Genomic DNA, 21,767 nt, shown 5'->3' on the forward strand with positions numbered 1-21,767 from the left:
CAAATAAAAGCTTAATCGTTAGATGTCCTTTTTTGTGAATTTCTAATTGTTAGGAAAACATAGAGATTTACAGGATTACAGATACATATATTAATTATTATGATTAATAGTAATATTAATTTGATACATTTCAGTGTACAATATAAGCTGACCATCAACTTAAAAAGGTAGTCTGAAGTCACAATACAATGAGAAAGTAATGGATTATTACCAATTTCATCTGATATTAGCTGTAAAATAAAAATTCTATCAGAATTCTGTCAGGTCTTGCTGCAGCTAATGAACTGGCCCAAAACTGCATAAAGATAACTGGTGGGCTCATTGCTTTTCCTCACACCAGTGCCACCTGAGCAGTCTGTTTCTAAATAGACCCATGGCAGGAAGTATGATTTACTAGGAATAATAATTCTCGTTATTGTTATTGTTATAATGGTTATAAAATAGAAAAGCAAATCAGAAAACACAAACTTCATGGTTCTTATTTGTGGCACTTGGAATGGGTCTTAGGAGACCAGCCAAGATTTCATGGCTGTTCAGATTAGGAGTTAATGAGAGTGTTAGCAACTCCAGAGTGAATGTTAGCAACTCTAGAGTGAGTTCAGCCCTTACCTCCCTGTGTCTCCAGAAGCTGTGGTGCAGTGAGCTGTTGCTCCAAGCAGGTCACCTTCAGGCCTCAGGACACTTTCTGCCAGAGGCTGAGCCTGCGTGTGCCAGCAGGAGCCACAGGGAGGAGAGAGAGGCAGAGGGGCACTGCATCCTAATTAAGGCACATTATCCCCCTGCTGTGAGTCTTCGCACGGCTGAGATTGCACAGATTTCACAGGTCCTCTTGGTGAACTATCAAGTGACAGCCTGAGAAAGGAGCAGGTATCTGTTTCCACAGGGCAGGCTGCAGTAACAGAGCACCTGTTAGAATCTGCCTGCTTTACAGGCCAAACTGTGTTTCCTGTTTAAAACACAGCGAATAAAGGTATATCTGTGGTATTATAGAATGTACCGTAAATGAAAGACTCACGCAATGGTAGGAAAATATCAATAAAAAGCTGGCACAATTTAAGGCAGGGGTGTGTACTCGCAGCATCTTTCCGGTTTAAATAGCACATCAGCATGTGTCTACTAGTGCGTAATTCCAGGAAAATACTACTTCAATACACCCCCCTTTTTATGGGCTCTGCATGATTCAGTCTAGTTTTCAAATTTCGTTTTATCCCATCCTCTGAATTATTATAGAAAATGAGGAGAGCCGCCCAGGCCCTCCTTTGAGCAGTCACAGCCGGCGAGTTCCCCTCTCCTTTCAGAGCCAAGGGCCCGCCTGAGGCTCAGGGTGAGAGGAGCGGCAGGAACGGGCCAGCTGGAGCAGGTGGAGGACAAGCAGGCCACCTGACAGGACCCTGCCCACACCAGGGGAAGGCAGGGTGACGCCCACGTGTCCGTGCAGTCAAGGCAGCCACAAAGGCGCTCTAATAATAGGCCAGCGCTACGAACAACAGAGGGGTTAGGTTACTGCTTATGACGAACAAAGAGCGATCAAGCGCTTCGCGAGCAGACAAGGCGGTGATTACAGGAGGAGACCAGACAGCTGGGAATGGGTCTTTAAAGACCCTGCGGATTCCCTGATTGGAATGCGCAAGTGTTGCTGGGAATAATCAGGGAGCACAGTGATGGCGAAGGGCAGCCGGGGGCAGTGCCATACAAAGGGTTAATCGCTGAGAGCTCTGGTAGGAAGGGCTGCTCTTCGTGTCCTGATCAGACTGCCCTTGTAGGCCATTTTACACTTTTTTAGTGATCTGGGCGGATGCTGACACACTGACAGCTATCTTGACTTCTGACACGTGCTCTCTCTGTGTGTGCTAAAGCACGCTCTTTCTTTACTGCGGCTTTCTCCCAGAGGTCAATTAGACATCTAAATAGCTGACTGACTACTTACTGTATGGATATCATTTCAGCAGCTGATGGTACAGTATATCATGAACTTATTTAAGCCTGGAGTGTGCAGGTTCTACACGTATCCTGTGGTAGCAGAGTTCTAGTGAGACAAGCACATTAAGAATATGGGGAGCCTATTGAACTTTATGAAATGCTCAATTTTTGTAAGCAACAAAAACCTGAAATCTCCATCAATTCCGTATTTGAAAGATACTTGTGTATCAGTACAAGCAAAATACAATGAATATAGTAACATTCAGCATATGGCATCTACTGTATAAACAAAAAGATAGCATGCAGTGTTTTATGGTTAAAATGTTTATCACATCCCTATGACACTTGAATAAGGTCAGTAGTTAGTTGCACAAACATCTATAGTATCTATAAAAGGATAGCAATGAAAGAATAGATCCCAGTCTCATCCTGCCATTTCTCCAAGGTTTTTCCAAGTGTCTGTTTGGAGACTGTGAAAGATAGTTTGTCCCAGACGTTGATGACCTTGCTAGGAAAGGGCCTTCTTTCATTTAGGATCCCAGAGAGCTGACTTTACAACTTTTTCAAGATTTTTAAGGTTTGTGCGCCACCCTCACCCAGCCCTCCCCCCTTGTGATCTCCCCTGTTCAGAATCCCCTTTGCAGAATCCTCCCAGGGGTAACAATGTCCTTTTTACAACACACTTACCAAAATTACTACAGATGCCTTATAGCTGCAGTTCCAATCCAAGCTCAATCTACTCGCCCGGACCGCTCTTCTTACTAGACAGAGCACCTTCCAAGCCACCTGTTATTAGTGTTCATAATCTGACCGGTCTGTAATTATCCATTTTACCATGAATGGTTATTATTATATTACTGTAGTTAGTCAGGGAAAACACATTTGCAGGAGGATCCTAGCTGTTTTCCTAGTTACTGTAGTTTTGTAAACCAAAAAAAATCGGAATCACTTCTTGGCCGAGATGATTCAGTAATGAATGGAGTCACACAGTAATTTGAGACTACCAGCAAAAACACTACATTAATGAAATGTGTTGTTATTATTATTATTAATATGATTGATTACATTAATATTGCACATTTCATCCTGAGGGATACTGTATATAGAAGGGTTCCCTCTTTATCCACCACTAACATGAAGCCTCCACTTGTGTGACAACCAATCTGTTCCAGCTATCCCACCACACAGCAAAGTAAGTGGACGAGACGGAAATTGCTTCACGCTGGTTCGACTGTGGAAAGAGGCAATGTCAGGGAGGCCAGCCTGTACAAGCCCAGAGTGGAATTTAACTATGGCACCAGGAGTTAACTCCCCTGCTATTCTGAGGTGTGCCATTGAAACTGTAATGACCAAGTAGTCAGGACCTCAGCTCCACAGCTCTTCTAGAGGGTGGCACCTCCTCCAGCACAGTGTCCTCTGTCAGCTTACTGGGCTACTGTGGTGCAGAGGGAAGAGCACCACTGCAAAAAAAAATGTTTTTCCTTGGAGGGTCTTCCCCACTGCTGGGCCTCTGAGACCTGACGAGGTCAGGGTTCGAGGTGGTTAAGATTCTGTATGGGAACATTGTATTTTGAATTCCTTATCCACAAATCTTGCAATCTGAAAATTCATATTTTCAGTCGTGGATTTTGCACGTAAATATGTACTACACTAAAAGTCGTGGGTGACAGTGCTCAGTTTTGCAGTTATCATTTCTAAAACGCAGTGGGATCTCTTTCTCTTTTGTCAATTCTATCTGTGCTCTGTAAAGCAAGAACAACATTACCTTTACTCATCAGATTGTACAGCTCAGATTCAGTACTGATTAGTATTCATCTGTCATACGTGAAAACACAGCAGCCAACAGCTGAAGAGTGAGGCAACTTTTTTTTACCCGGCCCTGAATGCTAGTCCCAAATCATACTTGCTGCCTTCAAATGTAACCTTTATTGTAGAAGACTGAGTGATTTCCTGCTCATTTATTTTTTGTCTGTCCATCTATGGTGTCCAGCCCAGCGTACTGTATGTATAGTATTTGCTCTTAATTTGGAGAAGAAATTGTTTTCCTCAGATGACAATCACAGTCACCCACACCCCTTAAAAAAGTTTGTCTAAGTTGAAGGGTAAGTTTGCATAGGTTGAAGGCTGTCTCTATCACAGTGTCTTTATTTATGTGCATTGAGACCTTTTGGTGCTGGTCACCTGTTGCCGTTGATCCTATACAAACACCGTGACTGAAGTCTAGACCTCGATGTGCCTCTCAAGCTGTCCTCCTCAATCAGCGAGAGGCACTCGGTAGGAATTTCACAGGGTTATCTTTGTACTCAAGGATAAAGGGAAGGAAACAATACCATGTCAACGAGATGGAGTCGGAGGCAGCGCTTTCACTGGCCCACTGAGAGGAGCAGAACAGCACTGACCTTGTACTTGCTTTGGTTCACTGTGGGGGCACAGCTTCCTTCCAGAGGGGCTGTCAGTCTGTCACCTGTGACGAGCCTCAAGGTGTTGACTGGCACCCGTCACCTCACTAATCCTCGTGTCTTAAAAGGTCTTTTAATAGCCTCTCTCACTGTCTGTACATTTCAGCGCAATTGTTATGTGGAAGAAGGCAAAGAGTAAAAATGTGTTTGAGGTCCAATTCCATTAACAGCCCACAAAATGATTCTGAAATCTAATGCCCTGTAAAACAAAGAAAATTACTATTGTCTGTATTCTGACCCATTTAAGAAATTATTTTGGCCCTACAGATTCTGGGAATGCATAGCATCCAGTTAGTTTATACTATTCTCTTGCAAATGAGTTTTTTTAATGTAATTTTACATTAATCTGTTACTACAGCTTTTATTGCCCGGTGAAATTCAAATGTCCAAAGCCCATCTTCCACTGAAATTTAATTCAAGATATCAAACTATTGCAGTTGCATGATGCAATGGAAATGCTAGCCTAATTGAAATTCAACAAATCTGAATTGGAATCCAGGTTTTGTCATGTGCAGTCCAGGTTTTAGGTCTCTTAAAACCATTTACTGCTTATTATCTACTAAGGAGTGTTAAACTGGTATTGTTGAACCTTAACTGGGCCAGTTAAGCCTATCTTTCAGATATACAGCCATTTCTAATTAACTTGTATTACAGACCCCGAGGACCAGCAATGGGAACCTCTGCATTAAATCAAAATTGCTGAATATGGAAAAATGGCCACTGGATGTCTCTGTGAGCGGTGTCCTTGTCATTACGTAAATGTGGCTGAGTGGATCTTATCTTCCCTACAGTGGAAATCCAGACACCCCTGACAGAATCCAGGAAAAGGTCAGTCTTAACTGTTCCCACATAGGTACTGTACCCATACCATTGTAGCACGAGCTGAAACATTGTGCTCAAGCAAAATAAGGTACTGGATGAGACAGTTATCTTAAGCTATCTTTAGATGAGGCAGAGCATTAGCAAGGAAGACTGTTCATGAGTAAACTTTACTTGAGGTCAACTCGAAGAACAAGATATAGGCAATAAATGTCTTGGCAATACCAGATCCTCATTACCATGTTGGGATCATACAGCAGAAGTAAAATGAAATACTACCACAATGGACAAAAAACATGAGAAAGCTGCTGAAAATATATAGCCTCCATAACTCCAAAGTTGATACAGACAGAGTATATCCCCCAAGACACGAAGGTTGTCCTGTAACGATTAGTATACTCAAATGATTGTAGGCATACTTGGTTACATTGATCAAGAGGGCAGCTCAAGAATCAAATCGCAAAGGAGGAACTGCAGAAATACAAGAACGAATGTCTAAATACAGTGGTGTGAAAAAGTGTTTGCCCCCTTCCTGATTTCTTATTTTTTTGCATGTTTGTCACACTGAAATGTGTCAGATCATCAAACAAATTGAAATATTAGACAAAGATAACACAAGTTAACACAAAATGCAGTTTTTAAATGAAGGTTTTTATTATTAAGGGGAAGAAAATCCAAACCTACACGGCCCTGTGTGAAAAAGTGATTGCCCCCCCTGTTAAAACATAAATCAACTGTGGTTTATCACATCTTTGGAAAGCTGAGTTCAATTTCTCTAGCCACACCCAGGCCTGATCACTGCCACACCTGTTCTCAATCAAGAAATCACTTAAATAGGACCTGCCTGACAAAGTGAAGTAGACCAAAAGATCCTCAAAAGCTAGACATCATGCTGCGATCCAAAGAAATTCAGGAACAAGTGAGAAACAGAGTAATTGAGATTTATCAGTCTGGCTGGAAAAGCCATTTCTAAAGCTTTGGGACTCCAGCGAACCACAGTGAGAGCCATCATGAACTTGAACTTGAACTTGAACTTGAACTTGAACTTGAACTTGAACTTGAACTTTATTGCCATATGTAACCGGTACTGGTACAATGGAATTCTTACTTACAGAAAGTCTCTCGATTGTAAAACAAGTGTTAAAAACAAAACAAAGTGCAAACAGTGCATCAAGACAATGTACAAACAAACAATAGACAATGTGCAAGTAAACATGTAGACAGTTTGAATGTAAACAATACAGACGTGTAAACAATGACTGAAGATGTGCAATAGGTAAGAAATCATAAAGAGGTAGATGGTGATGGTGTAGGTGTGGTCCGAGGGGGATGGCTAAATGTGTTCGCCAGTCTCTCTGCCTGTGGATAGAAGCTATTGAAGAATCTAGTGGTAAGTGTCCGTATGCTCTTATATCTCTTGCCTGAGGGCAGTGGGGTGAAGAACTCATGCCGGGGTGGTGACTGTCCTCTGTGATGGCCAGAATTCTACCACGGCAGCGGTCCTCATAGAGCTGTTTAATCTCGGTCCACAAATGGCGAAAACATGGAACAGTGGTGAACCTTCCCAGGAGTGGCCGGCCGACCAAAATTACCCCAAGAGAGCAGCGACAACTCATCCAAGAGGTCAGAAAAAAACCCACAACATCCAAAGAACTGCAGGCTTCACTTGCCTCAGTTAAGGTCAGTGTTCATGACTCTACCATAAGAAAGAGACTGGGCAAAAATGGCCTGCATGGCAGAGTTCCAAGACGAAAACCACTGCTGAGCAAAAAGAACATAAAGGCTCGTCTCAGTTTTGCCAGAAAACATCTTGATGATCCCCAAGACTTTTGGGAAAATACTCTGTGGACTGACGTGACAAAAGTTGAACTTTTTGGAAAGTGTGTGTCCCATTACATCTGGCATAAAAGTAACACAGCATTTCAGAAAAGGAACATCATACCAACAGTAAAATATGGTGGTGGTAGTGTGATGGTCTAGGGCTGTTTTGCTGCTTCAGGACCTGGAAGACTTGCTGTGGTAAATGGAACCATGAATTATACTGTCTACCAAAAAATCCTGAAGGAGAATGTCCGGCCATCTGTTCGTGCCCTCAAACTGAAGCACACTTGGGTTCTGCAGCAGGACAATGATCCAAAACACACCAGCAAGTCCACCTCTGAATGGAAAAGAACAACAAAATGAAGACTTTGGAGTGGCCTAGTCAAAGTCCTGACCTGAATCTGATTGAGATGTTGTGGCATGACCTTAAAAAAGCGGTTAAGGCTTTAAAACCCTCCAATGTGGCTGAATTACAACAATTCTGCAAAGATGAGTGGGCCAAAATTCCTCCGCAGCGCTGTAAAAGACTCATTGCCAGTTATCTCAAACGCTTGATTGCAGTTGTTGCTGATAAGGGTGGCCCAACCAGTTATTAGGTTTAGGGGGCAATCACTTTTTCACACAGGGCCATGTAGGTTTGGATTTTTTTTCCCCTTAATAATAAAAACCTTCATTTAAAAACTGCATTTTGTGTTTACTTGTGTTATCTTTGTCTAATATTTCAATTTGTTTGATGATCTGAAACATTTCAGTGCAAACACTTTTTCACACCACTGTGGTTAATTTATTGAGACCTACAGATGTCCTTGGTTGAGCTCTGGCTAGTTGCAAATGTGGGCCTCAAAGGAAAGTCTGCAAGTCTCATCATAGGAGCAGAAGAACAAACACTAGGAGGTGCAAACACATTGCTGGCCGGCCACCTGTGCTGGTCTTTGGGGGAACAGTTGCATCTGCAAAACAGCATTGACCACAATCAGGAGAAGCTCATTCACATGGATGATGTCACCATCATGGGAGACGTGGTGTTGCAAACTGACAGGACATCATTTTCCAACAAAATATATTTTCCATGATGTGTCAAAGAATTACGCAAATGTAGAAAATGAGAGAATCGTTGAGGCTGAGGATCTGGAGATGCAGAAGAGAAGGAAATGGAGCACAAGAGCAAGAAGAGAGACGCCAGTGGTAACCGGGACTCTGTGAACAATCAAGCAGGAGATTGCCAAGCGTCTCAAGACAATGCTCTGCAAAGGAAACAGCTGATCTCCAGCAAAGCCCTCTGTAAAGCATGGTCCATGTTCTCCTAAATGTGATAAACACACAGTGCCCGATTCACTGGATTTCAAGGCCTCTAGTATAAGGTGAGTCGATCACAAATACAGTAATGACAATTAAATGTCTGTGTATTTTTAAAATCTAACTACATTAGATACCTTGAATTTTAGTCTTATATCTATGCTTATCAATTTGCAGCTATCAAATCAGCTGAACAGCGTCAACAGATGTGTTCTGCCTTTTTTTCTCAGCTGCAGAAGAGAAATTAAAATGCCACATCCAATTAGTGCAAAAATCACTGCTACTGTACGTTGAAATGTGTAAATAGCACATTATTTTTGACTTAGTACTTTGCTGCCTGCTAAAATTTGGAGTTGATTTGGGAGATGTAAAGGAAATTTATAATTATCCACAATATTGAGATGAAAATAATGTTGAATTGACATAATAACAGACATCAGAAGATTTAGTTGCAGTTTATTATATTATCATAAGAATTGTTTGTGATCTAGGTGCTATCTTGCCTTAAAATAGTTCTTCTTTCCTACTTAAACACTTGTTGAGAAGTCCGCACAGCTCCTCAGGAAATTCATTGAAGCAACACGGTGATTTGTTTTATGGCACAGGCACATCAGCGGTCTTGAAGGGCTAAGAAGGGCTGCAGGCGTGTCCAGGAGGGAGTCTGAAGCTGCGTGTTTTGAGACCCCAATGGGTCTCTGTGGCTCTGAGGGTCCCCAGTGCACCCTTTGTGTGTCTACTACATGTACATGTGCTAGGTGAAGGGACAGATACTGTCCAGCGTCACCTCACAGCAGGCAATTCCTAATAAGGACTAAAGCGTTCTGTTGGCACTGATGGCACTGCCTCCTTTATGCTTTCCCTATTGTATTTCTTCCCCCTGAATCCTCCCTCTTGCTCCCTCACACAGAGCACCATATACAACACACAGGGACCCTGGCCCTCCTCCTCCTGCTCTTGTCGAATACAGACACAATGACATTCCTGCTTCCTGAGATGCCACATCCAAATTAGGGAGAGGTGATCCCTTTATAAAGAGATGTAGGGTCTGGGATAAGAGAGGCTTCTCTAGCACCTGAAGGTAAGCACTAGGACCTATTGTTGTTTCTGAGGGGCTTATGATACAGGTACCTTATAATGGAGACGGAATTAGAATATCATACTGTCATCAAAGATTTCCTTTTCAATTATTTTTCAGACTCTCTAATATACATAATTAATATTATCTATAGTTTGGAATGGCAGGTTATTGTTCAGTTTAGTCCACTGCCTCAATCCCCTTTGAAGCTTTGGGGAGACAAAGACAACTCACTCGCTCTTCTGTGAGAGGTGCCGTGTCTGCTTCTGTTCTCACTGCAAGCTCGCAGCACAGACTGCATCTCTGGACAGAGGGACTGGCTCTGGGTCACTGGTACACAGCGAGCTTTAGCCTGCCCAGACCTGGCTGCTCTTGGCCAATTTTGTACCATGTCCTGCGAGCTCCCGACTCGGCCATAATCTGCTGTAATTGGTCATACCTGTGGTTCACTGAAGACGACGACATGCAAAAGGCGACTGGGCTCTGAAACATTTGTGCTGCTTGTGTATCCCATACTCAGCCCTAACGTCCAGGCACGAGTGAGCAGAACTGCTTCTCCTGAAACAAAACTCTCCAGTGCTGCCACCTTCTGGGGACGCTTAGGCAGTGCAGAAACCCTAAACCTGAAGGGAAATGGGCTCACTGTATTTGTTTCTACAGGGCCAGCACACTCCACTGATTCACTCTGCAGGCCTGCACAACACCTGGTAAGAACTATCATTTCGTTTTCCGAAAATGAACAGTATTAGTTACAGTTATTCGCTTATTTTGTGTTCTATTCTTTTCGGAACGTTTTCTTATTAGTGCAGAAATGCTATTCTATGATCTCATACTGGAAGATTAGCCATGTAGATTTAAGATATCAGTCAATCCTGATATTCTGTATTTTGAAGTCCAAAAAGTAACCTTTAAACTTTAGAGATGACTTTGAGATGACCCAATTATGTTTAAGGAGTAGGAAAAGAAGCACATGACAATGAGTCAATTTCATTTGACTGGTAAATTTAATGGTTTAGCTATTAAAACTGTGCTCTTGTGTATAGTTCACCAAAAAATTGTTGTGCTTCAATTTTTTTAAACTACTTATCAATGTGAATTAAAGATTATTATGTGACAAGCTGGGTTCTGTCAGATAAGAAAGCTTTTGCAGGAGTGATGATCAGTACATGTTCATAATATACATACAGTATATTGTAATCCCTGAATGATAAGACTCTAACACAGCAGTGGATAACTCGGCTTCCTTGTGTTTTTTCAGACACCCTGTTGCTTCATTTGACCTCCTTTCTGTTTTAAATCATTTATATTATTGCTCGTTTGTCCAGGCTGGAGAGATGGAATAGTATCTTTGCTCTAAACAAAAGGAAATGTGTGTACAGTATATCAAGGCACTGGGCCCTTTCCAGTTTCCAGTGAATACAAGATTTTTACTTCTTTAGTACTAATATTACTTCTCATGAAAGACCAACAGAACAAATCGCTCAGTCCCTGTTGTTTCTGTACAGACGGGGATGTGTTTGTTACTGTATATCCGTACCACTTTCTTGAACAGCATCTGTCAGGTTCACCAGTGATGTGAGGCTGGGGATCCTTTTTGAATAATTTCACCAACTCCATTCAGTTCTGGTGGGCAGGGGGAGGTCACCTTTCATGATCTTGTCCTTCTAGTTATTGTTGTAAGACTACGCTGTCCGCATAGATTCTAGCACCAGCAACATCAAAAATGATCATGTTACTGAATGTGTCTCCCAGCATAGGGCATGTGGGTGAGGAGAAGGGATGAGCGGGGGGCAGGGGGTTTTGTGTACTAGCGTAGACACATGTACCATGGTTGAAAAGAGTTTAAAGATAGCAGTGGATCCTTCTACACTACAGTCCCCACTAACCCCACTGCTGTGTGACTTCATATCAGTCAAAAATGAGACCATAAATTTGTGTTTTAACACAACCAACATTAAAAACTCAGCTTTATTTGCCATTAAACTAAACAAAATGGTTTTACCATCGTAACAAAATGTCCTTGTAATGTCTGATTCTCAGAGACTTTGACAGGATGGGTGACGCGCTGATGGCGGAGTTCGGGGCCGCTGCCCCTTTCCTGCGCAAGTCGGAGAAGGAGCGTATAGAGGCGCAGACTCGCCCCTTCGACATGAAGAAGGAGTGCTTCGTTCCCGACCCCGTGGAGGAGTACGTGAAGGGGTCGGTCGTCAGCCGCGACGGGGACAAAGCCACCGTCGAGACGGGGAAAGGCAAGGTACAACAAGAACAGGTCTTCACGTGTCTGTGCAAATTTTCTGCCAAAGCACGCAGTAGGATATAGAGAAACAACAATATTGTCTCATGCTTTACATGAGAAATATTGTGCAAATATTGCACATCATTTTGGTCTCCCAGTACAAAAAAGATGTTGCTGCTCTGTCATCAGTCCACAACAGAGTGACCAGGTACCTTCCCTGTCTTAAAGAAATGTCCTACACTTACAGGCTAAAAGAACCAAACCTATTTAATTTTGAACTTCTTGAAGACTATAACGGAACCCGATACATCCAATCAGTAGTGAAACATGAGTGTGTGACAAGTAGTACAGGCTTATAGGAGAAGAAGATTATCCCTAAGTTTTTTCATGAAATATTTAGATGTGATTCTTGGATCAAAGACCTTCTCTCATAGTCTTTGTCTTGTTTCATTTGGAAAAAATCTATGAAAAGCATAATTGCATTGAAATTCTGTACAGGGGGAGTTGCAGAACAAGCAAGCCAGTTGCTCAGTAAATCTCAGGAGACGAAAGCTGAGAGATCCCATCCGTCAATGCTCAGTGTATCCCAGTAGTGCTCAGCTTGTGACCGGGCAATCCCAGTAACAGGCAGCAGGTGACCAGCTAACCCAGGCTCAAATGGGCAAACACAGGACCCCAGACACAGGACTCACTCAGGGGCCCTGGTTGTAGGTTTTGACCCTATTGCTTGCTTTTGATGATGTGTCACAGAGATTATTCGAAAAATTATTAGAAAATATTTATTTGGGTTACAGAAAATCCTAATGCCGTCACATCAGTAAGTTCTTATTCTAATGCATTTGAATTGATGTACAGCATTCACCTGTCCTGTCAGGTGTTTTAAATGTTCAGTATTGTGTCCTAATTTGTGAAAGAACAGAATATCATTACCTAATGATTCAACTGAATTTTACATTGTGTTACCATATTTTCATCTATATGAACAACATGGCAAAATTATGCTTTACATTGATTTATCAAATGCCTTTATCCAAAAAGCACAATATATATGCACACCTACTGTGTCATTGTATCCTGCTTGCTATGTAGAGTTTTAGGATCTGTTTCGTTGTCTTCGAATGTGTACTGTAACTTGATTCTGTCTTTTTCAGACCGTCACTGTAAAGGAGTGTGATGTACACCCTCAGAACCCGCCCAAGTTTGATAAAATCGAAGACATGGCCATGTTCACCTTCCTGCACGAGCCCGCTGTGCTGTTTAACCTCAAAGAGCGTTACGCAGCCTGGATGATCTACGTGAGTAGAGTGCACCTTCACCCCTCTTCACACAGACAGGCTGGAGGGAGGGGAGATCCTGACCACTGCCTCTCTCCTGCAGACCTACTCTGGGCTGTTCTGTGTCACTGTCAACCCCTACAAGTGGCTGCCTGTGTACGACTCTGCTGTTGTTGCTGCCTACAGAGGCAAGAAGAGGACAGAAGCTCCTCCCCACATCTTCTCCATCTCTGACAACGCCTATCAGTACATGCTGGCAGGTAAAAGACTCTTCTGCAATAAAGTTTAGATACATATTATGTAACGCAATTCGTCCATTACCAATTCAGAATATGTTTCTATTTGACCTTTCACAGACAGAGAAAACCAGTCCATCCTGATCACGTAAGTTCATCTCATATTCTTCAATGGCTTCATGTTATAGTTTGGAAAAGCTCCATATTCAAAACGTTAACAATGGTTAAGGAGTTCGTCAAGAGACCAACAAGCTTTTTCTCCTTTCTGATTTCCTATTTCTCACTCTTGCAAATCTGCAGGTTGGTTTAAAGGGCATTTTCTCAAACAAGCTGTGAGTGAAGGCAGATGTGAAAGAGTTTGCCAGGCTACTGATTGACAAGTCTTCTCACAAGAACTCGTTTAAGGATTTAGAACTGTGGGATCATCTTGACATTTATTTGATGGTTGTTTAAGAAATGAGGGAAAGGAGCAATTTTTTACCTTCAAACAGGATTATAAAAATAAAATAAAGAAACAAGACCAGAACAAATACCAATACCAACTTGCACATGGCTATACGTCTGCCTATCCCAAAGCATGAACAGTGCCACACAGGACTCTAATGACACTCTTTTCAGGCCAGCTGATATGTAAACAAGCAGACACAAGTTCCATAAACAATAGAAATTAAAACATTTATCAGAATGTATGTACATATATGTTAATGTATGAATCTATGTTAAGTCATACGACTCACAAAATAAAACATTTATGTTATCCTTTCACATTTTTTAGCTTCTGTTCAAAAGCTAAAGAACATAAAAAGTATTTACATGATTAGTATTTCTGTTTTCTGAAGTTCCTCTGCTGATGAGACTGCTGTGTATAATTGAAAACATGTCTGCAGCGATGATGAGACTGGAGTGTTTCAGTGTGAATGAGCATCCCTCATCTTGTCTTGCCTGTGTCGGTGTCCCCAGTGGAGAATCCGGTGCTGGGAAGACTGTGAACACCAAGAGGGTCATTCAGTACTTCGCCAGCATTGCGGCTGTGGGCGGGAAGAAGGACTCAGCAGCGGCTAACAAGGTGGGAGACAAAAAAAAACTGAGCTCCCAACAGTACTGAGAAATGTCATAGCACCGAGCCAATTCACAGTGAGTGGGTTAAACTACTGTGTGAGCAGTAGTTTGAGCTCATTGAGTGTGACAGTGAGAGAACTGATTCTAGGCCCACAAGCACTAACCTCAGTAAAACACCCTGAGCTGGCTGCTCCATAGACAGCAGAGTCTGACACTGCCTCGTGTGTTTGCTTCCAGGGCACCCTGGAGGATCAAATCATCCAGGCCAACCCAGCCCTGGAGGCCTTTGGCAATGCCAAGACTGTGAGGAACGACAACTCCTCACGATTCGTGAGTAACCCCTCTGCTGCCTGAAGATCAGGAGACTGATGTACAAAATGCAATGCTGAAACAACATCCCAGGTCAGGAAAGCAGTCCTGGCTCTCAGTGAAGTTGATATTAGAGCTGACTTCTCTTGTCTCTCTCTTTAGGGCAAGTTCATCCGAATTCACTTCGGGGCCAGTGGAAAGCTTGCTTCCGCTGATATTGAGACCTGTAAGGAAGTCTTTTTTTTTAAATAAATACTAAATCCCTGTTTTATTTTTGTATTTGTTATGAAGCACATGCTTGTTTTTCAGAAATGATCTGTTATGTTATTTGTGAGATGTTAAGTGTTTGTTCTAAGTAGTGTCTTGTGTTGATGTTTACAGATCTGCTGGAGAAGTCTCGTGTGACCTTCCAGCTCAAGTCTGAGAGAGACTATCACATCTTCTACCAGATCCTGTCCCAGAAGAAGCCAGAGCTGCTGGGTCAGTACTGCAGTCTATTCTCTAGAGCGTGAATTGCAGAGACTCACCAGCACCTGGACTGACAGTTGGGTTTTCTCTTCTTTAGAGATGCTGCTCATCACCAACAACCCCTATGACTACACCTATATCTCCCAAGGAGAGACCACAGTGGCATCCATTGATGATGCTGAGGAGCTGATGGCCACAGATGTGAGTGACAAGACTAAATGGCTCTGAGGTGGAATAAATACACCTTCAGGCTAAAGAGCTGTCAATGACACTTTGTTCACTCTCTGGTTAAGTGCGCTCAGTAGCATAATGGATTGAATCATTCTCTCCTGTCCTGCAGAGCGCCTTTGATGTTCTGGGCTTCACTCAGGAAGAGAAGAACGGCATCTACAAGCTGACTGGAGCCATCATGCACTACGGCAACATGAAGTTCAAGCAGAAGCAGCGAGAGGAACAGGCAGAGTCTGACGGCACTGAGGGTAGGCCTGGCTGCACTGAGCCACCTTTCATTACACTGTCTAGGGATGCTTACAAAAATCAAACAGTTTATTCACCAATAAGCCTGTTTCTTCACTCAAATACCAGGTCAAAGTGGAAGATTACTGATTGACAAAATCTGATTATATTTATCCCTGAAACATTTGTGTGAGCAGTCTGTCTCCTGCATGTAAAAATCACTGTATATGTTCAGTGGGTTGTTTTTGGTTTGGATGTCAGCCTTGTCAAAGCCCTATAATTAATGTGATTATTAATTATTAATATGATTAATTAATGTCTAAAAGATAAATATAAAAACTAATCTAGTTTAAATCTATTCCAGATGCTGACAAGTCTGCCTATCTGATGGGTCTGAACTCTGCTGATCTCATCAAGGGTCTGTGTCACCCAAGGGTGAAAGTAGGGAATGAATGGGTGACCAAGGGGCAGAATGTCCAGCAGGTGAGTTGCCTTATTTAGAGTCCTATCAATCCTGTTCTTTCACTTTGAGAATTTTATAATTGATTTTGTTCTTGCCTCTCATGCTTCTTTGATGAGTAATTTTGTTATTACCCTATTGTAGGTGTACTATTCCATTGGTGCACTGTCCAAGGCAGTGTATGAGAAGATGTTCCTGTGGATGGTGGTGAGAATCAACCAGTCCCTGGACACCAAGCAGCCTCGCCAGTACTTCATCGGTGTGCTAGACATCGCCGGGTTCGAGATCTTTGATGTAAGTGTTTGCAGACAATAAAACAGCAGTATTGTGAGATGACTATGTCAGCATCTTTTACTTAGGAGATACACTGCATTGCTTATTTTTCCTACAGCACATGCCAAAGGAAATCAGTTTGATGGGAAAGAAAGCATATATTTCATAAATCAATTCTTTGTTTCAGTTCAACACCTTTGAGCAGATGTGCATCAACTTCACCAACGAGAAGCTGCAGCAGTTCTTCAACCACCACATGTTTGTGCTGGAGCAGGAGGAGTACAAGAAGGAGGGGATCGAATGGGAGTTCATTGACTTCGGCATGGACCTGCAGGCCTGCATTGACCTCATCGAGAAGGTGGGCCATAGATATAGGTTAAATGTGTGGTAAGAGGAATTAAAGATCAAAGAGAGTCAAGAATTGCTTACATATCACCCAGCTTTCTCAACAATAACAAAGTGTTTCACCTGTTCCTTCCATTCCAGCCCATGGGTATCATGTCCATCCTTGAAGAGGAGTGCATGTTCCCCAAGGCCAGTGACGCCACCTTTAAAGCCAAGCTGTATGACAACCACTTGGGAAAATCCAACAACTTCCAGAAGCCCAGAATTGTCAAGGGGAAACCAGAGGCCCATTTTGCCCTGGTTCACTACGCTGGCACTGTGGACTACAACATCAATGGCTGGCTGGTGAAGAACAAGGACCCCCTGAATGAGACAGTGGTGGGGCTGTACCAGAAGTCTTCTGTCAAGCTGCTCAGCAACCTGTTCTCCAACTATGCCGGTGCAGAATCAGGTAAACCCACAACAGCCGTCTCACCCCATGTCCGGTGCAGACAAAGTAATAGTTTCTGAAGAAAAATGGCAGACTAAGCCCTGCCATCAGAAATTGTACACAGGGGAATTTAGCTGAAAAAGTTTTAAAAGTTTCCTTAATAAAGACAACCTCAGGTGAGCCAATCTAAAGGGTACCAGTTCTGAAGTAATTTTCGGAATTCTGGATGTGGTAGGCCCCAACCTATATAAGATGGTTCACATCTGACCTGAGCATATTAAAATGCACAAAGACCTGAAGAAATCTAATAAAGGATATTAAATCAATTTAACTGTAGACAATTTCACACATATCATCAAACACTTACTGTGACCCCTAAAACGCATACCACTATCACTGTGTATGCCCTTTTTATTACTAAAAAAACTAAACTGCACCCGTGTGACAATGTGCCTACTAATCCTACACCAGTTATCTAGTCCACTAATTAATGTGCATTAATGCACCTATATAGTGCAAGTGATGAAAGGGTATTATTGACCTGCTTTGCGAAATTGAATAGGACGGTCTGTTTGAAATTGTGTTGAATCTTTAGGCAATCCTTTCACACTGATAAATATGTTTTACCACACATGAACCATGAACTGATCGAGGAATAATCTTACTCACTGAAACAGACACACCTGATATGTCAAAGATTTCAGGTCTATCTAGAGTCCCAGCCCTAATGCCAAAAGGGTATTATTATTTACCCAAGAGTAGGATATATTATAAGACACCAGAGGGCTAGAAATGATTAAAATGTTGGTTACATATATGAGAGGAAACTTTTCATTAGTTTGAAACTAAGAAACTAATAATTGTGATGAAAGTGATATTGGTGTAAAATGAGTCTTTTATGCTTGGAATACATTTTTGTGTGTGTGTTGTGCCTCAGTCTTTTGGGACTTGAAAGATGACCTGAGAGCGCAGATGAACGCTGCTCACAGATGGAGTATGGAGTATGGAGTATGGAGTATGGAGAATGGAGAATGGAGAATGGAGAATGGAGAATGGAGAATGGAGAATGGAGAATAGAATGTTTTTTAAGGGAGGGGGCACAGAAACTGAGGGCAGCAACAGATATTCAAAAGGAGCAGTAAATCCTGTTTTTTAACTAAAGACTTTATTGCATGCTCAGTGTTCAAGGTGAAGGCGTTTCATGAGTGCCTGATGTTGGAAATCTAAACTGTGTTTTATTTCATGACCAACTCAAGAGAGCAAAGGAAAAGGAGGAGGAAAGAAGAAGGGTTCTTCCTTCCAGACTGTCTCTGCTCTGCACAGGGTGAGAGATTATGATTTCAAAAACTGGAGCCTACCATACAATAGTCTTGAAATATCACAGATATCTGTGGTGTAACTTGTGTGTTCTGTTTAGAATTATTTTATGTGGCTTTGATTTACAAAAGCACTTTACTATCCCCAGGAGAACCTTAACAAGCTGATGACAAACCTGAGGTCCACCCACCCTCACTTTGTGCGCTGTCTCATCCCCAATGAGACCAAGACTCCAGGAGCCATGGAGAATCCTCTGGTGATGCACCAGCTGCGCTGTAATGGTGTGCTGGAAGGCATCAGGATCTGCAGAAAGGGTTTCCCCAACAGGATCCTGTACGGAGACTTCAAACAGAGGTAGGAGTCACTCTATCCAGGACTAATATCTCCTAATATAGCCTTCGAATGCCTTCTAAAGATGTGTCTGCTGCCTTCACAGATACCGCATCCTGAACCCCTCTGCCATCCCTGAAGGCCAGTTCATAGACAGCAAGAAGGGAGCAGAGAAACTGCTGGGGTCCCTGGACATTGACCACCAGCAGTATAAGTTCGGACACACCAAGGTAAGAATCATTACACCAGGCAGAAAGACTAGGGATAAGTGTTATGATAACGACTCTCACTACTCACTCCTCATCACAATCTTTGATCTTTGGATTAAAGCTTTTTAGTTGTACTTGACAGTGAGATTGTAGATCCATGTACCAAAGGATGTGAGGGACGAAAATGACTGAAATTCTCAGCAGTTTTAAATCATAATTAAAAACGCCTATCTTTTCTGTTTCTCTTTTTATACTTTTTTATACAAATTCATAAAACTGCTGATTATTATTATTTCTTCTAAAGAAGTGATATTACCCCCCCTCACCTCCAAAACAGGTGTTCTTCAAGGCTGGTTTACTGGGTCAGCTGGAGGAGATGAGAGATGACCGCTTGTCTCTCATCATCACTGCTATCCAGGCCAGGTCCCGTGGTCTTCTCTCAAGAATTGAGTACCAGAAAATCGTAGAGCGCAGGTAGGATATCAATGTTTCATGAACACACTCTAAATTAGCCTTACAATTACATTTTATCCTTTTACCAATGTTGTATTTGTACCTTGCAGGGATTCCCTGCTCGTGATCCAGTGGAATGTACGAGCCTTCATGGGTGTGAAGAATTGGCCCTGGATGAAGCTTTTCTTCAAGATCAAACCTTTGCTGAAGTCTGCAGAGGCTGAGAAGGAGATGGCCAACATGAAGGAGGAGTTCCTGAAGCTCAAAGAGGCCTACGCCAAATCTGAGGCCCGCAGGAAGGAGCTGGAAGAGAAGATGGTCTCTCTTCTCCAAGAGAAGAATGACCTGCAGTTGCAAGTTCAGGCTGTGAGTTCACACCAATATTTAGTTTATATTTTACCATAATAATTAAGTGGGTTCTGACAGTTATTCTTGGATGGGTGGTTGTGTACACAACACTCTACCTTCAAGCTGTATTTAACCTATTCATGTTTTAAACCTATAGTTCAAAATCAGAAAGTTACTGGTGGAAAAATGCTACATCTGTTGCTCATGTACAGTAACTCAATTGGTGAACTCCTTTAAAGGAACAAGATAATATCTGTGATGCTGAGGAACGGTGTGACCAGCTGATCAAGAACAAGATCCAGCTAGAGGCCAAAGCAAAGGAGCTGACAGAGAGGCTGGAGGATGAGGAGGAGATGAATGCAGAGCTGACTGCCAAGAAGAGAAAACTAGAGGACGAGTGCTCTGAGCTGAAGAAGGACATTGATGATCTGGAGCTCACCTTGTCCAAAGTGGAGAAGGAGAAGCACGCCACTGAGAACAAGGTCAGCCTGCAGCACTCTCTCAGTGTGTCTGCCTGTTGCTCTTCTGTCTGTGTGTCTGTCCCACAGTCTGCTGAGTCCCTGCTCTGTGCTAACAGGTGAAGAACCTGACTGAAGAAATGGCAGGTCTGGATGAGATCATTGCCAAGCTGACCAAGGAGAAGAAGGCTCTGCAGGAGGCTCACCAGCAAACTCTGGATGACCTGCAGAGTGAGGAGGACAAAGTGAACACGCTGACCAAAGCCAAGGCCAAGCTGGAGCAGCAAGTCGACGATGTGAGTCACTCAGATTTACTTGATATAACTCTGTTTTACAACATACAGAGGAACAGGAATTGCTGACTCATAAACACTGTACAATATTAGATCTTAATTGAGATGGTTCTTGTGATTTATTTTATCAGCTTGAAGGGTCCCTGGAACAGGAGAAGAAGATAAGAATGGACCTTGAAAGAGTCAAGAGAAAGCTGGAGGGAGACTTAAAGTTGACCCAGGAGTGTGTGATGGACTTGGAGAACGACAAGCAGCAACTGGAGGAGAAGCTTAAGAAGTAAGAGTAAACACAAATCTTTTAAAACTGATTTCACTTCAAAAAGATGATTTAATATGAGTCATACTACTGTTTTTGTCAGGAAAGAGTTTGATATCAGCCACCTGAACAGCAAAATAGAGGATGAACAGGTCCTGGCAGCTCAGCTCCAGAAGAAACTGAAGGAACTTCAGGTGACTTCATGTTCTAGTTTCAGTGAGGCTGTAGCTCATTGTCAAGAGCTGAAATATGAGCTTGTATTCTCCCTGTTCCAGGCTCGCATTGAGGAGCTGGAGGAGGAGCTGGAGGCTGAGAGAGCTGCCCGGGCCAAGGTGGAGAAGCAGCGGGCAGACTTGTCCCGGGAGCTGGAGGAGATCAGCGAGAGGCTGGAGGAGGCTGGAGGGGCCACTTCTGCCCAGATCGAGATGAACAAGAAGAGGGAGGCTGAGTTCCAGAAGCTGCGCAGAGACCTGGAAGAGGCCACTCTGCAGCATGAGGCCACAGCCTCCACACTGAGGAAGAAACATGCCGACAGTGTGGCAGACCTTGGCGAGCAGATAGACAACCTGCAGAGGGTGAAGCAGAAGCTGGAGAAGGAGAAGAGCGAGCTCAGGCTGGAGCTGGATGATGTGGTCTCCAACATGGAGCAGATCGTCAAGAACAAGGTAAACTGGGGACTCAGTTCTTTGTGGAAGACAGTCAATCACTTATAGGACTATTCCAGGTTGACTGGAGGCATCAGTACATACATGTGAGTTCTTTTGCCTCTTTCAGACTAATTTGGAAAAGATGTGCAGGACTCTGGAAGACCAGATGAATGAGTTCCGGACCAAGTCTGAAGAAAGCCAGCGTGCTGTCAATGACTTTACTATGCAGAAAGCCAAGTTGCAGACTGAGAATGGTAGGCATGTTCATTGAATATTAATTCTGTAGACACTCCTTGAGACAATCCAGATCCATATTCACTGTGTTGTCATACTAGGGGAGCTGTCCAGGCAGCTGGAAGAGAAGGAGTCTCTAGTTTCCCAGCTGACTAGAGGCAAGCAGTCCTATACCCAGCAGATTGAGGACCTCAAGAGACAACTGGAAGAGGAAGTCAAGGTAACTACTTGGCTATTTTCACCATAGTGTGTAAAGGCAGGACTCTGTGCCCAGACTCTGATGTCC

The 21,767-nt window shown here is 42.9% G+C and overlaps 1 protein-coding gene across 1 annotated transcript; it reads left to right on the forward strand.

Annotated features, from left to right (window-relative positions):
* The first annotated feature begins 5,097 nt into the window (after nt 1-5,097).
* LOC102691976 (myosin-6) lies at nt 5,098-20,625 on the forward strand. The gene is made up of 25 exons (XM_069188036.1): nt 5,098-5,207; nt 9,223-9,393; nt 10,051-10,097; nt 11,431-11,644; nt 12,778-12,921; nt 13,004-13,160; nt 13,257-13,284; nt 14,097-14,202; nt 14,433-14,525; nt 14,667-14,730; nt 14,886-14,984; nt 15,070-15,173; nt 15,313-15,451; nt 15,793-15,911; nt 16,033-16,182; nt 16,349-16,519; nt 16,648-16,957; nt 18,193-18,260; nt 18,402-18,607; nt 18,690-18,813; nt 19,130-19,266; nt 19,356-19,611; nt 19,833-20,075; nt 20,171-20,347; nt 20,476-20,625. The coding sequence occupies exons 4-25, from the start codon at nt 11,444-11,446 to the stop codon at nt 20,623-20,625; spliced, it is 3,246 nt and encodes a 1,081-aa protein (XP_069044137.1). The 5' UTR covers nt 5,098-5,207; nt 9,223-9,393; nt 10,051-10,097; nt 11,431-11,443.
* Nucleotides 20,626-21,767: the final 1,142 nt, after the last annotated feature.

This window comes from Lepisosteus oculatus, chromosome 4 (assembly GCF_040954835.1).
Source record: "Lepisosteus oculatus isolate fLepOcu1 chromosome 4, fLepOcu1.hap2, whole genome shotgun sequence".
Lineage (NCBI taxonomy): Eukaryota > Metazoa > Chordata > Actinopteri > Semionotiformes > Lepisosteidae > Lepisosteus > Lepisosteus oculatus.